Source organism: Stegostoma tigrinum, chromosome 10, assembly GCF_030684315.1.
Source record: "Stegostoma tigrinum isolate sSteTig4 chromosome 10, sSteTig4.hap1, whole genome shotgun sequence".
In the NCBI taxonomy this organism is placed as follows: Eukaryota; Metazoa; Chordata; class Chondrichthyes; order Orectolobiformes; family Stegostomatidae; genus Stegostoma; species Stegostoma tigrinum.
In genome coordinates, this window is record NC_081363.1 from 632,532 (window position 1) to 648,512 (window position 15,981).

At 42.5% G+C, this 15,981-nt stretch overlaps 1 protein-coding gene across 3 annotated transcripts in view; it reads right to left on the bottom strand.

The window, feature by feature from the left end:
• tmem63c (transmembrane protein 63C) overlaps window positions 1–15,981 on the bottom strand; it is a 277,667-nt gene that overhangs the window by 149,834 nt on the left and 111,852 nt on the right. For 2 of the 3 annotated variants that reach the window (XM_059649415.1, XM_059649416.1), the window contains exons 4-6: window positions 13,441–13,528; window positions 11,927–11,964; window positions 8,892–9,034 (exon numbers count right to left, since the gene is read on the bottom strand). In XM_059649415.1, coding sequence (XP_059505398.1) covers window positions 8,892–9,034; window positions 11,927–11,964; window positions 13,441–13,528 — 269 coding nt within the window. Of the gene's footprint in view, window positions 1–8,891; window positions 9,035–11,926; window positions 11,965–13,440; window positions 13,529–15,981 lie in introns of those variants that run through there. The other variant, XM_059649417.1, reaches the window with a different exon arrangement.

Below are 15,981 nucleotides of genomic sequence, written 5' to 3' on the forward strand. Positions count from 1 at the left end.
CATTCCTTAAGCAAAAAGTGCCAAAAATGCCTTCCTTATTACCTGCCATATAGAACATAGAACATTATAGCACAGTACAGGCCCTTCGGCCCTCGATGTTGTGCCGACCTGTCATACCGATCTCAAGCCCATCTAACCTACACTATTCCATGTACGCCCATACTTGCATACCAGTTTTATAACATGTCAAGGTCCAACTAGGGGTCAAGTTAGTTTGGAAATGGTAATGTATATAATGAGACAGATTTAATAAATGATTTCGGAATAAAAGATACTCTCAGGAATAGAGACCATAACATGATAAAATTTAGAATTCAGTTTGACAGAGACAAACCTGGAGTTGGAAACAACTGTGTTAAATATTAATAAGAAAAATTACACAGGAAGAGGGTTGAGTTGGCTGGAGTGAACAGGGGAAGGGCAAGTTTAGCAGAAAAGATAGTTGAAAAACAATGGCTGATATTTTTAAAAATACTTCATGACTCTCAGCTCCCCAAGTGGAAAGAAGGATTCTAGGAAGAGAATAAAACAGCCACGTTAGCCAAGAAAGTTATGGATAGCATGAAAGAAAAACATATAATGTGGCAAAGATTTGTGGTGAATCAGAGGATTGGGAAAGTTTTAAAAGCCAACAAAAGATAGCCAAAAATAAAGGGAAAATATAAACCCTGAGTCAACCCAGCTCATAGCATAAAAACTGTTAGTAAAAGCTTCTTTAAATATATGAAGCAACAGTGAACATACAGAATTACAGATTATCATTGGGGGAACAATATTGGGGAGCCGGGAAATGGTAAAGGAGTTTACTAAATGCTTTGCATTAGTCTGCAAGGTGGACTAAAAGCATTCCAAAAATGCAAATTAATCAAAGGGCTAAAGTGGTGGGAGGGGGAATAAACATAATAAATATCACTCGAGAAAAACCACAAGGGAAACTATTGGGGTTAAAGGCAGATATGTCCCCTGGACCTGATGGAGTTCATCCTAAGATATTAAAAGCAGATGCAAAGATAATGGATGCACTGGTGATAGTCTCCTGGAATAGTCTCACAGGATTTTAAAACTACAAACGTAACACCTTTCGTTATAAAGGTAAGAAGACAAAAAGCAGCTAACTATGAGCCAGTTACCTACATCTATCATGAGGAAATGAATAGTGTTTATTATAAAGGATGAAAAAACAGAGTATTTAGAAACTCAGTCACAAAGTTAGTGCCAAAATAAATCATTGGATATTTTTCCATGTTAAACTTCATTTGTCAGATCTTTGACCACTGATTTCATAACACCATAGGACATAGGAGCAGAAATTAGGCCATTTGGCCTATTGAGTCTGCTCCGCCATTCAATCATGGCTGATAAGCTCCTCAACCCCATTCTCCTCACGATGTTGTGCCGAACTTTTACCCTTAACCCAAGGTCTATCTGACCTCCCCCTACCTTATACTATCATCATAGTTTATAATGGACTCATCCATTACAATGGACACCAAGATCTTACCCACAACCGCGGTTAGGTTAATCAACCTATAATTTTCCATGTTTTGGCTTATTCCCTTTTTAAACAGCGGTGTCATGTTAGCAATTTTCCAGATCTCTGGGAACCTCCCTGACTCTAGCGATTCCTGAAAGATTGTCACTTTAGCTACCTCCTTTAGAACTCTGGGGTGCAGTCCATCTTGTCCAGATTATTTATCCACCTTCAGGCCAATCAGTTTTACAAGCACCTTTTCCTTAGTGCTGGTCACCATACTCAGCTCTGCCCGCTGACTCTCTTGAAATTTTGGGATTCTACTTGTGTCTTCCTCCGTGAAGATGGACACTAAGTAATTATTCAGTTCCTCAGCCATTTCCTTGTTCCCCACTCTCTCTCCACCGTCATTTTCCAGTGGTCCAATGTCCACTTTTGCTTCTCTTTTGCCCTTTATATATCTAAAGTCTTCATTTATATTAGTGATTAGCTTACCCTGAAATTTAATCTTCTCCCTTATGACTTTTTTTGTTGCTCTCTGTTGGTGATTTTAGATTTTAGATTTTAGAACATTACAGCACAGTACAGGCCCTTCGGCCCTCGATGTCGTGCTGACCTGTCATACTGATCTCAAGCCCATCTAACCTACACTATTCCATGTACGTCCATATGCTTGTCCAATGATGACTTAAATGTACCTAAAGTTGGCGAATCTACTACCGTTGCAGGCAAAGCGTTCCATTCCCTTACTACTCTCTCAGTAAAGAAACTACCTCTGACATCTGTCCTATATCTTTCACCCCTCAATTTAAAGCTATGCCCCCTCGTGCTCGCCATCACCATCCTAGGAAAAAGGCTCTCCCTATCCACTCTATCTAATCCTCTGATTATTTTATATGTTTCAATTAAGTCACCTCTCAACCTTCTTCTCTCTAATGAAAAAAGCCTCAAGTCCCTCAGCCCTTCCACGTAAGACCTTCCCTCCATACCAGGCAACATCCTAGTAAATCTCCTCTGCACCCTTTCCAAAGCTTCCACATCCTTCTTATAATGCGATGACTAGAACTGTACACAATACTCCAAGTGCGGCCGCACCAGAGTTTTTAAGCTTCCCAATCATCTGGTTTTCCCACTGTCCTTTGCCACATTATATGCTTTCTCTTTTGTTTTTATTCTCTCCCTGACTTCTTTCGTCAGCCTTGGTTGCCTCATCCTCTCTGTACCATGCTTCTCTTTCCTAAGGATGAATTTTTGCTATGTCTCCTGAATTACTCCCAGAAACTCCTTCCATTGCTCTTCCACTGTCTTTCCTGCTAGGCTCCTCTTCCAATCAGTTCTGCTCAGCTCCTCCCTCATACCTCTATAGTCGCCTTTACTCAGCTATAATATCATTACCTCTGATTTTATCTTCTCCCTCTATTGCAGAGTAAATTCAATCATGTTATGATCACTGACTCCTAATGGTTCCTTTACCCTAAGATTCCTTACCAAGCCTGCCTCATTGCACAACACTAAATCCAGTATTGCCTGGTTCCTTGTGGGCTCCACCATGAGCTGCTCCAAAAAGCCATCTCGTAGAAATTCCACAAACTTCTTTTCTTGCAATCCACTACCAACATGATTTTCCCAGTCCATCTGCATATTGAAATTCCCCATGATTACTGTGACTTCGCCGTTTTTACACGCTTATTTATCTCCTGGTGTATGTTTTGTCCCAGCTCCTGACTACTGTTTGGAGGCCTGTATGGTTTTTATGCTTTTGCAGTTCCTCATTCTACCCTCACAGATTCTGCACCACCTGACCCTACTCTGTTTCTTCCTATTGATTTAATTTCATTTCTCACTAATAAGGCAACCCCAACCCCTCAGCCCAACTGCCTGTCTTTTCGATAGGATGTATATCCTTGAATATTCAGTTCCCAATCCTGATCCGCTTGCAACCACATCTCTGTGATGCCTGCCACGTCATACCTGCCAGTTTCAATCTGCACCACAAGCTCATTTACCTTATTCCTTATACTGTGTACACTCAGATATAACACCTTCAGTCCTGTAATAACCCACCCTCTTCTCATTTTCATTCATTTCTCCAGTGTTTGATTGCTAGCCTTTTCCAAACTCTCTGTCCTATTTGTGTCTGTGCTGGAGGTTTTAATAACCTCTCCTAAATTCTCCTTCCCTGTCATTTCTTTCATATTGTTCCACTTAGTTGAATCCACCACTACAGATGTTAGCCTGCTGTTTTGTTTCCCACTGGGGCAAGTTTCACCATTCCCTTCCCCCCCTACTTTCTAGTTTAAAGTCCCATCGACCTGCCTATTTTCCCTTTTCGCTAGAACATTAGTCCCAGCTCGATTCAGGTGGAGGCCGTCCCAATGGTACAGATCCCACCCGTTCCAGTACTGATGCCAGTGCCCCATGAAAAGGAACCCCTCTTACCCACACCACTCTCTTAGCCACGTGTTTACCTCCCTTAATCTCATGTCCCTATGCCAATTAGCACATGGGTCAGGCAGTAATCCGGAGATTATAACTCTTGAGGACCTGTTCTTTAATCTGGTTCCAAGTTCCTGATAATTCCTTAACAGGTCCTCTTTCCTAGTCTTGCCTATGTTGTTTGTACTGGCGTGGGCCACAACAGCTGGATCCTGCCCCTCCCGCTCCAATATCCTTTCAAGCCGGTCAGAGATATCCCTTACTCTGGCACCGGGCAAGCAACACACTATGTGGGACTCTCGATCCTGCTTACAAAGGATACTACCTATCCCCCTAATTATAAAATCCCCTACACATACCACCTGTCATTTTGCTCCCTCCTCTTGAATGGCCTCCCGTACCACGGTGCAGTGGTCAGTTGGCTCATCCTTCCTGCTGCCCTTTTCCTCATCCACACAGGGAGAAAGTACCTCGTACCTGTTGGACAAGGTCAAGCACTGAGGCTCCTCTGATCCTGACTGCAGGATCCCTCTACCTGCCTCTCTTACAGTCACACCCTGCTGTCCCTGGCCACTGACTGAATTTGAAGTAATTAACCTACCAGGTGGACTACATCCTGAAACCAGGTTTCCAGGTACTTCTCCCCCTCCCGGATGTGCCACAGTGTTTGAAGCTCAGATTTCAGTTCATGAACTCTGACCCGAAGTTCCTCAAGCAACCAACACTTGGTCACTGCATTTCGCAATGGGATCAGCAAGCTCCCACATCATACAGCTACAACACATCACCTTTCCAGCCATTTCTACTTAGTTATTTATGTTATGTTTATTGTAATGTGTTAATTAAATATTTTGATAAAGAAAAGAAAGACTTACCTTACCTTAAAGTAAGTGTAGAAAGGCTGAGGGACTTGAGGCTATTTTCATTGGAGAGAAGAAGGTTAAGAGGTGGCTTAATAGAGACATACTATCTAATCCTCTGATCATCTTGTGAGAGTCTTTTTCCTAGGATGGTGACGGCGAGCATGAGGGGACATAGCTTTAAATTGAGGGGTGATAGATATAGGACAGATGTCAGAGGTAGATTCTTTACTCAGAGAGTAGTAAGGGTGTGGAATGCCCTGCCTGCAACAGCAGTAGACTCACCAAGTTTAAGGGCATTTAAATGGTCATTGGATAAACATATGGATAATAATGGAATAATGTAGGTTAGATGGGCTTCAGATTGGGTTCACAGGTCGGTACAACATCGAGGGCCAAAGGGCCTATACTGCACTGTAATGTTCTACGTTCTATTACCTTACCAACCCTCCACAGTCTTTATTTTTGGTTAGAGGAGGATGGGTGGGAGACACTACACATGTAGTGTTTTGGGTTTAGCCAATGCCTGGATGTAATAGTTTATGTATATATATCCTTCTGTAGCCCTTTCATGTGCTCTTCATACTTACTTTCCAATATTTCTTCATGCCATTAGCATATTTAGAAACCAAAACTTTAGCCATTTATATAAATTCTAAAAAAATCCTCAGGACCCAGCACTGATTCCCATATTATACCACTCATTCCTTCACGCCAACCAAAAATGACCCATTTGCTTCCTATTGGTCAGCCAATCTTCCATCCACACCTATATTTAACCCTTCACATCACGAGCTTTTATTTTTTGCAACAACTTTTGATGTGGTTCCTTATCAATTGCTTTCTGGAAATCTAAGTACAGCACATTCACTGGTTGCCTTTATCCACGGCATGTTATTTCTTCAAAAAACTCCAATTGGTCGAATTCAATTTTCTATACACAAAACCATGTTGACTCTGTCTGGTTATCTTAAACTAGTCTAAATACTTCGTTATAATAACTTTACCCACATGGTGGCTCAGTGGTTAGCACTGCAACCTCACAGGGACCCGGGTTCGATTCCAGCCTTGGGTAACTGTCTGTGTGGAGTTTGCACATTCTCCCCATGTCTGCGTGGGTTTCCTCCGGGTGCTCCAGTCTCCTCCCACAGTCCAAAGATGTGCAGGTTAGGTGGTTTGGCCATGCTAAATGGATAAGCATATGAATAATGATGGGATAGTGTAGGGGGAGGGGCTTAGATTAGTGCACAGGTCGGTGCAACATCGAGGGCCGAAGGGCCTGTTCTGCGCTGTATTGTTCTATGTTCTATGTTCTAAATTTCCTGTAGTGTTCAGGGGTGTGTGGGTTATAAGGGGATGGGTCTGGGTGGGATGCTCCAAGGGGCAGTGTGGGCTTGTTGGGCTGAAGGGCCTGTTTCCACACTGAAGGGAATCTAATCTAAAGTGTCTTATTGCACAGTGGAAGTGTCCCTACCTCTGGGCCAGAGGTCAATAGATTCAGTATGAAATTCGACCTGCTCCAGACGTGTTTTATGGCATGCCTGAACAAGTTGAATAAAATAGCTGAGGGCTCTTGTGGCAGTTGTAATGTTCCTAACCTCTGGGCCAGAAAGCTTGGGTTCAAGACTCAGCTGCTTCAGAGATTTGTCTGAGCATTAAGAATTGATTAAAAATATCTAGAACACCTTTAATAATAGTATCGAACATCTTTCCTACAACAGATGTTAAGCCAATTGGCCTGTAGATTCTAATATGGCTGTAGGCTGTAGATTCTGATTTCTACCTCCTCCCTTTCGAGTAGCAGAGTTACATTCACTATTTTCCAATCTAATATAACCTTTCCTGAAGTTAGAGAATCTTGAAAAATTAAAACTATCCAATTGACCATTTCTTTTAATACACAGAAATATAGAAACATATAAAATAGGAGCAGGAATAAGCCATTTGACCCCTCGAGCCCTGCTCCATCATTCGTTATGATCATGGCTGATCATCGCGCTCAATGCCCTAAAACTGCCCTCCCCTGATTTTAGTTTGTGGTGAACTAGTTCTTTTTATTTTGGGTTTGTTGCAAGAGTTAGCAAATGACATTCAAGGGAAAGTAAAAACAATTGTCGCTCACAGCTTTTATGAACCTGGCATCCACTGTGCTAATTCTCTCCTTAAATAAACACAGCAATAGAATTAAGCTGTTGTCATTTTTTTTAGTATTGTTCAAAAATAAACTGGGCATGTAATAACTTCAACTAGGAAAAGCTGAAGCCTCACTCTTTGCAGGAAACAATAAACATTCACGATAAAATGTTTAGTTGACTAAATTTACCGAAGTATTTGTATTACTTATATAAATAAAGATATGACATTTCCCTGTACACTATGTCATCTGCTGCATTAGATTTCATTGAATCCTCACAATGTGGAAACAGGTCATTTGACCCAATGAGCCCACACAGACATTTTGAAGACTATCCCACCCAGAACCATCCCCCTAGCCTATCCTTGCATTTCCCATAGCTAATGCACCTAACTTACATCCCTGAACACTATGGACAATTTAGCATAGCCAATCCACCTAACTTGCACATTTTTTGGACCTTGGGAGCAAATCAGACTACCCAGCAGAAACTCACACAGAGACAGGAAGAATGTGCAAACTCCACAATGACAGTTGCCAAAGACTCGAATCAAACCTGAGTCCCTGGTGCTGTGAGGGAACAGTGTTAACCACTGAGCCACTGAGCCACTTTCATTTATTTTAAGAATGATTTTCAATAGCTTGTTTTTATCAGATCCATTGTTCTTCTCTTTCCCTCCCTCCTATTAACATGCGCAACTATTTCATGTGCTTCATATGTTCTGAAGAAGTGTCGCCTATTCCTTGTTCAGAAGAAAGGTCACTGGACATGAAACATTAACTCTGATTTCTCTTCACAAATGCTGCCAGGGCCTGTGAGTGTTTCCAGCAATTTCTGTTTTTGTTTCTGATTTCCAACATCTGCAATTCATTCATTTTATTCAAAAATCGTAGGCCAAAGGGCCTGTACTGTGCTGTACTTTTCTATGTTCTATTATATATGGAATGCTCTGCCCCAGAAGGCAGTGGAGGCCAACTCTCTGGATACTTTCAAGAAAGAGATGGATAGAGCTCTTCAAGATAATGGAATCAGGGGTTATGGGGATAAGGCAGGAACAGGATACTGATTGTGGATGATCAGCCATGATCATAACGAATGGTGGTGCTGGCTCAAAGGGCCGAATGGCCTACTCCAGTGCCTACTGTCTATTGTGTATTGTCTATTTTTTGATTTCATGTGCCTTTCTGATCCCCAAACCACTGGAAAGAGTAAAGACAAAAGAACTTGTTGGTGGCTGGGGCAAGGAAAGGAAATATCAATCGATTTCCTCTTTTCAAAACTTAATTTTAGATTCATTTATAGCTATACTTTGCAAAACACTTGGATATTTTGGTTATGTTTAAAATAAATGGAGTGAAATTCCAAAGCTGAATTTGAGAAAAGAAAATTACCATAATTAATATAAGACCCTGCAGTGAAGTCCATCTGGACCCAGTCACTTGTCACCTTGCTCTTCAAACGATTTACTCGGTACCACTTCCTTGTTGATTGTTACTTTCTTGAGTTACCCTCTCCCTCCACTTCCTCAGATACAGCTACACAAAATAACTGCTCAATTCATCTACTATCTCCTTACTTCCCATGCTTCACTCCCCACTAATGCTCACTTTGTTAGTTCTTTGTTAGGTAGCTATATAAACTCTTCAGCTGTGTTCATACTTCCTGCTAGCTTCCTCTTGTACTCTAATTTTCTCCTCTTTACTAATTTTAGCCATTCTTTGTTGTTCTGATCTGCTGCCCATTTTTGTACCTTTATACTCATTTCTTTAAGTTTAACATGATTTTTAACAATGTTTCCACACTTTTTTAACCTACTATCTTCATTTTGCCCTTCCTTGCCTCCCCTTCCCCTGACACACTTTCCCAGACCTATCTCTACAACCTCCTCACTAATCTCTGTCCAAGATATGTCTCCTCCCCCAAAGTCCTGGAGCCTGAGCCCCTGCTCCAAACTGCTTGCCCATGCCACCCTGTCCCAGAACTCCTTACCCAGCAGGTCCCCAGAGAAGTTGACAGGAAGGACAATGGCAATCGACAGGACACAGACCACAGTGAGGAGGACCAGAATATGTCGCTGAAATGAGAGGTAGATAATGGCGTCGAATCCACACTTGTACTGAATCTCATCGTCCCTTAAATCAAAAACACCAAGTGAGTATCAAGCACAGACAGCTCCATCCAGAGCTCCAGTCCATCCTCCAGCACATTTTTCATTGCCTATCATACAATATACCCATTGACAGAAATTTTCCAGGCATCTCTCTGCAGACAGGATTTGTCCTAGGGGGCTGGAGGATTGAAAATGTGATACAGTTATTTAAGTAAGGTGCAAAGGGTAGCCCTGTTCATTTATTTGCCATTTTACTAGCTTGTGCTCTTCTTCAGAAGCAGTCTTTCCCTTTGGAATAGTTTTCAACTTTCTTGAACTGGGAAAATTTGCCCCTATAATCCCTGCTGAAGTTGCTGCATTGTACATGGTCAGCTCCCTACAATTTCCAAATCAAATAACCTGAAATAACCTGGTACGAGGCTAAGGAACACAATCTTGACACTTATAACATAGAACAGTGCAGCACAGCCCTTCGGCCCATAATGTTGTGCCGACCTATTATCCTAAGAAGATCAATCTACCCTGCATACCCTACATTTTACTGACCTCCATGTGCCTATCTAAGAGTTGCTTAAAAGTCTTTAAAGTATCTGACTCCACTACCACTGCCGGCAGCGCATTCCACACACCCACGACTCTCTGAGTAAAGAACCCACCTCTGGCATCTCCCCTATCCTTCCTTCAATCACCGTAAAATTATGTTCCCTCATAACAGTCAATGAAAAAAGCCCTAGCCCCTCAACTTTTCCTCATAAGACCTGCCCTCCAGTCGAGGCAGCATCCTGGTAATTTTCCTTTGCGCGCTTTCTAAAGCTTCCACAACTCTCCTATAATGAGGTGGCCACTGAACACAATATTCCAAGTGTGGTTTCATCAGAGTTTTACAGAGCTGCAGCATACCCTCGCGGCCCTTAAACTTAATTCCCCTGCCAATGAAAGCCAACACACCACATGCCTTCTTTACACCCTATCAACTTGGGTAGCAAATTTGAGGGATCTACAGATGTGGACCCCAAGATCCCTGTGTTCCTCCATACTGCCAAGAATCCTGCCATTAACCCTGTATTCTGCATTCAAATTAGACTTTACAAAATGAATCACTTCACGTTTTTTGGGTTGAATTCCATCTGCCATTTCTTTGCCCGGCGCTGCATGCTGTCAACGTCCCATTAGAACATAGAACATTACAGCACAGTACAGGCCCTTCGGCCCTCGATGTTGTGCCGACCTGTCATACCGATCTCAAGCCCATCTAACCTACACTATTCCATGTACGTCCATATGCGTGTCCAATGACGGCTTAAATGTACCTAAAGTTGGTGAATCTACAACCGTTGCAGGCAAGGCGTTCCATTCCCTTACTACTCTCTGAGTAAAGAAACTACCTCTGACATCTATCCTATATCTTTCACCCCTCAATTTAAAGCTATGCCCCCTCGTGCTCGCCGTCACCATCCTAGGAAAAAGGCTCTCCCTATCCACTCTATCTAATCCTCTGATTATTTTATATGTTTCAATTAAGTCACCTCTCAACCTTCTTCTCTCTAATGAAAACAGCCTCAAGTCCCTCAGCCTTTCCTTGTAAGAACTTCCCTCCATACCAGGCAACATCCTAGTAAATCTCCTCTGCACTCTTTCCAAAGCTTCCACATCCTTCTTATAATGCAGTGACCAGAACTGTACACAATACTCCGAGTGCGGCCGCACCAGAGTTTTGTATGGCTTCACCATAACCTCTTGGTTCCGGAACTCGATCCCTCTATTAATAAAATCTAAAACACTGTATGCCTTCTTAACAGACCTGTCAACCTGGGTGGCAACTTTCAAGGATCTGTGTACATGGACACCGAGATCTCTCTGCTCATCTACACTACTAAGAATCTTACCATTAGCCCAGTACTCCGCCTTCCGGTTACTCCTACCAAAGTGCATCACCTCACCCTTGCCTGCATTAAACTCCATTTGAAACCTCTCAGCCCAGCTCTGCAGCTTATCTATGTCTCTCTGCAACCTACAGCATCCTTCATCACTATCCACAACTCCACCAACCTTAGTGTCGTCTGCAAATTTACTAACCCATCCTTCTACGCCCTCATCCAGGTCATTTATAAAAATGACAAACAGCAGTGGACCCAACACCGACCCTTGCGGTACACCACTAGTAACTGGTCTCCAGGATGATCATTTCCCATCAACTACCACCCTCTGTCTTCTTTCAGCAAGCCAATTTCCGATCCAAACTGCTATATCTCCCACAATCCCATTCCTCTGCATTTTGTACAATAGTCTATTGTGGGGAACCTCATCGAACGCCTTGCTGAAATCCATATACACCACATCAACCGGTTTACTCTCATCTACCTGTTTGGTCACCTTCTCAAAGAACTCAATAAGGTTCGTGAGGCACGACCTTCCCTTCACAAAACCGTGCTGACTATCCCTAATCAATTTATTCTTTTCTAGATGATTATAAATCCTATCCCTTATAACCTTTTCCAACACTTTACCAACAATTGAGGTAAGGCTCACTGGTCTATAATTACCAGGGTTGTCTCTACTCCCCTTCTTGAACAGGGGAACCACATGTGCTATCCTCAACCTACAACAGCCCTCCATGCTGTCCGCAACTCCGCCAACCTTCAGGTCATCGGCAAACTTACTAACCTACCCTTCTACTTCCTCATCCAAGTCATTTATAAAGATCACAAAGAGCAGAGGTCCCAGAACAGATCCCTGCGGAACACCACTGGTCACCGAGCTCCAGGCTGAAAATTTTCCATCTACTACCACCCTCTGTCTTCTATTGGACAGCCTCTGGCACAGCCAACTTAGTCTAGGCTGCAATAAATAGTGTTCATCCCTCTCACTATTCTCAAAATTAAAACAGGGATTACTAGTAATGAGTTTAACTTACCTCATGTGATAGAGTGTGGTCAACCAGGAGCAGAAGCCCTGCAGACAGACAAGTAAAAATCAGAAATTTAGATGCAATTAAAATCACAAATCAGAAAATTATAACAAGCAATTTAGGGTGGGCCGCATCGGATTACTCCTTGTGCCACATGCCAAGGAAGCTAGGAATAGGAAGATATCTGGCTAAAGAGCTGGTCTCAGAGTGGGTGGGGTTTCAGATCTGTGAATCATAGGGATGTTTTCCAGGGCAGTTGGGCACTATACATGGAGGACAGGTTTCACCTAAAGTGAGGGGCATCAATATCCTGGCAGGGAGGTTTTCTAGCGTCACTTGAGAAGGTTTAAACTAGTTTGGTAGGGGGCTTTTGTACTAAAACAGATATAACTTAGCTTTCTGGTCCTTCCATTTGCCTTATTATACTGTGACTTCTCTGTCCAATGGACTGCCCTAGTATACCTTTTCTATTTGATTGAACCTTGTTCCTTGATTTTACATCTACTCTGCATCCCATTCCCCTGCCAAATTAGTTTAACACCTCTCGAACACTGTATGATTCATTACCTGTATTCTCCAACTGTCCCGCCACCTTCAATGATTTTCAAAGTCTACAGTGTCCTCCTCACAGATTACAATGATACCAAGTTTCGTAAGCACCTCCTTTTAACCTATAAGAATAACCCACAAGCTTTCAGTCTCTCGCTATTTAAATTCTCCATTTTGCTCTCACTCTGACTTCTCGATCCTCAGCCTCCTGTCATGATTCAGTGAAGCTCAATGTAAGCTTGAGGAACAGCTCATCATCTTGCAAAGCAGCACATTATAGCCTCTGGAGTCAATGCTAAATTCAACAATTTTAAAATGTAATCTCTGTCTTCACTTTGTTTTCTTTTATTTCCCGTGTTTGGATCTTGCTTGCGGACAAACAATTGTTCCTGATTACAAGCATATGGAAAAACATACAATCGTATGTACTAGGAGCAGGAGTAGGCCACTTGGCGCCTTGAGCCTGCTGTACCATTTAATAAGATCATGGCTGATCTAATTACTCCACATTCCTACTTATCTCTGATGATCTGTCACTGCCTTACTGACCACGAATCCTTTTACTTTCTTCATGCATACCTCTCACCTCTATATTTATCTTTCATTTCTCTATCATCCTCTAATGCCTTCCTCTACAAACTCTTTCCCCATTTAATCTGCTTAAAACCATCATTACATTCCTAACTTTGCTCAGTTTTGGTGAAAGATTATGCGGTTGAAACCTGAACTATTTCTCCCTCCACAGACCATGCTTGAAACTCCTGCTGAATATTTCCAACACTATCTATTTCTTTCATATTTCCAGTATCCACGGTATCTCCGTATTATTTTTGTCTGAATAATAAGGTTGTCTTCTGGAAGTCCCAGTAAATGACATTCAGTAAGGTTCCGCATAAGAGCATGTTCCAAAAATTACAATGGTTGGAATTCAAGGCTCAATCAAAATTGGTCAAGCTCAATTGTGTACTTACCACATCTTTACTCTCTAGCTCAGTTGGGCTGGTTTCGGAAGGAGATTTCTCCTTTTCAGTCTGTTCACCGTAAAACAAAGAGGTGAGGCTACATTAAATAGAGAAGGAAAAGCATTAAACATAACTGCTGACAATGACATTTCCAGAGTACTGAGCATCGCAGACACAAAGTGCACACAACAGACAGTGATAGACAGAGCTGGCTACGGTGGGTATGGTCAGAAATCACACAACACCAGGTTATAGTCCAATGGGTTCATTTGTTTCCAAATAAACCTGGTGGACTATAAACTGGTGTCATGTGATTTCTGACCTTTTCCACCCCAGTCCAATACCGGCATCCAGGGTGGGTATGGGCAGGGAGATAACAGAAGGAGAAATGGAGGGCATAGCAGAGAAATGGGGAGTGAAAGCAACACAGGACGGGATGGGAGGGGGCAGCTGGGTGGAAGGAGGTAGCAAGGAAAGGAAGTAGAGTTCTGAAACATTAGAAACGAAATGACTCCATGGAGATGCATATACTGTCACCAAGTCACCCTTTATTTGCACATGAAGAGTCCTTGAAACAGATCCATCTCCCTCAGAGCCAGCTCTCACAGTGACCAAAGCCACTAACTCTCCTTGTTCTATCTATCAGCTAGGGCTCCCTGATTTGACCAGATTAACAGCCCCAACTCATATGCTATGATTTCCACCTGACTGACCCCATTAGAATCATGGAAGGGCCTTCCTCAAGAATAATTCCAGAAATTATACATTAGGAAAAGATTGATAGGCTTTGTTTCATCCCTTGTGGAAAAAAAAGGTGACCTAAGAACGATCTTTAAAATGATGAATGGATTGATTCAGTGAATAAAGGAAGAAAATTGCCTTTTTTTGGGAAGTGTGAAACTAGATGTCTTTACTTTAGAGATAATGGGAACTGCAGATGCTGGAGAATCCGAGATAACAAAGTGTGGAGCTGGATGAACACAGCAGGTGAAGCATCATTTTGGATGCTGCTTGGCCTGCTGTGTTTATCCAGCTCCACACTTTGTTGTCTTTACTTTTGAGTTGCATCATGGTCAGTGTGAACATGGTGGGCCAAAGGGCTTGTTCCTGTGCTGTGCTGTTCTATGTTAATATAAGACAGCCATCTAGAAATGTGATAGGGAATTTAGAAGAAACTTCACCCAGAGACTTTTGAGAATATAGAATAGGTTCTCATAGGGAATGGCTAATATCAGTAGTATAGACGTATTCATAAAGAGTGAGGTAAGTATATGACAGCAAACGGAACACAGAGTTACAATGGTCAATTTAGATGAAGAGATGTGGGAAAAAGCTCAAATGGAGCCTAAACACCAGAATCAACCAATTGGCCCAAATGGCCTGTTCCATTTGTCCCATGTAACTTAATGTAATAATCCACACACAAAATTATTTGTAAACCTACCTATCTGGTAGCCACAGGTTACCCATCTAGACAGGACCAACAGGTCACAGATGGACCTCAGACAGGGTTTCAGCACAGGCATTAGGCCCTGTTTGCAAATGTCTCTGTCAGCTAAATGCTGGAAACCCACAGCAGAGCCTACACTGATAGGGGAAGTGGCACAATCTGATATGGAATGTGTGAGGGGAAAGCCTACCATATTAGGCACTTTGATATGCATGATGTGCATACAAAATGAGTGAGATCTTTGTTTCTTTTTAATTCATTCACAGGATGTGGTTATTACTAGCTGGGCCAGCATTTAATTCCCACCCCTGGTGTCCTTGAGAAGGTGGTGATGAACTGACTTCTTGAACTGCTGTGGGTAGACACATTGGAGAGGCAGATCTGGGATTTTGACCCTGTGACACTGAAGGAAAGGTGATATATTTCCTAATCAGCATGGTGAGTGGTTTGGAGGAGAACTTGCAAGCAATGGTGCTCCGGTGCGTCTACTGCCCCTGTCCTTCTAAAAAGAAATGATGAGGACCTTGATCGGCGCAGCCTTGGGGGGCCGAAGGGCCTGTTTCTGTGCTGTAGGTTTCTTTGAAGAGAAGAAGTGGAAGGAGCTGTCTAAGGAACGTTGGTGAATTTCATCATGTGGTTCTGCTCATATCGGACTGGGGTGGGCAAAGTCAGAAATCACATAACGCCAGGTTACAGTCCAACAGCTTTATTTAAAAGTACAATCTTTCAGAGCGTAGTCCCTTCATTAGATGAAGTGAAAAAGAAGCACACAGAACACAGAACTTACAAGTAAAAGATCAAAGGGTCACACAACTGATGAGAATGTATAAGACCATAAGACATAGGAGTGGAAGTAAGGCCATTCAGCCCATCGAGTCCACTCCGTCATTTAATCATGGCTGATGGACATTTCAACTCCACTTCCCTGCACTCTCCCCGTAGCCCTCGATTCCTTGTGAGATCAAGAATTTGTCGATCTCTGCTTTCAAGACATTTAACGTCCCGGCCTCCACTGCTCTCCGTGGCAATGAATTCCACAGGCCGATCACTCTCTGGCTGAAGAAACAAACCTAAGATGCTGTTACATCTTTCATCAGTTA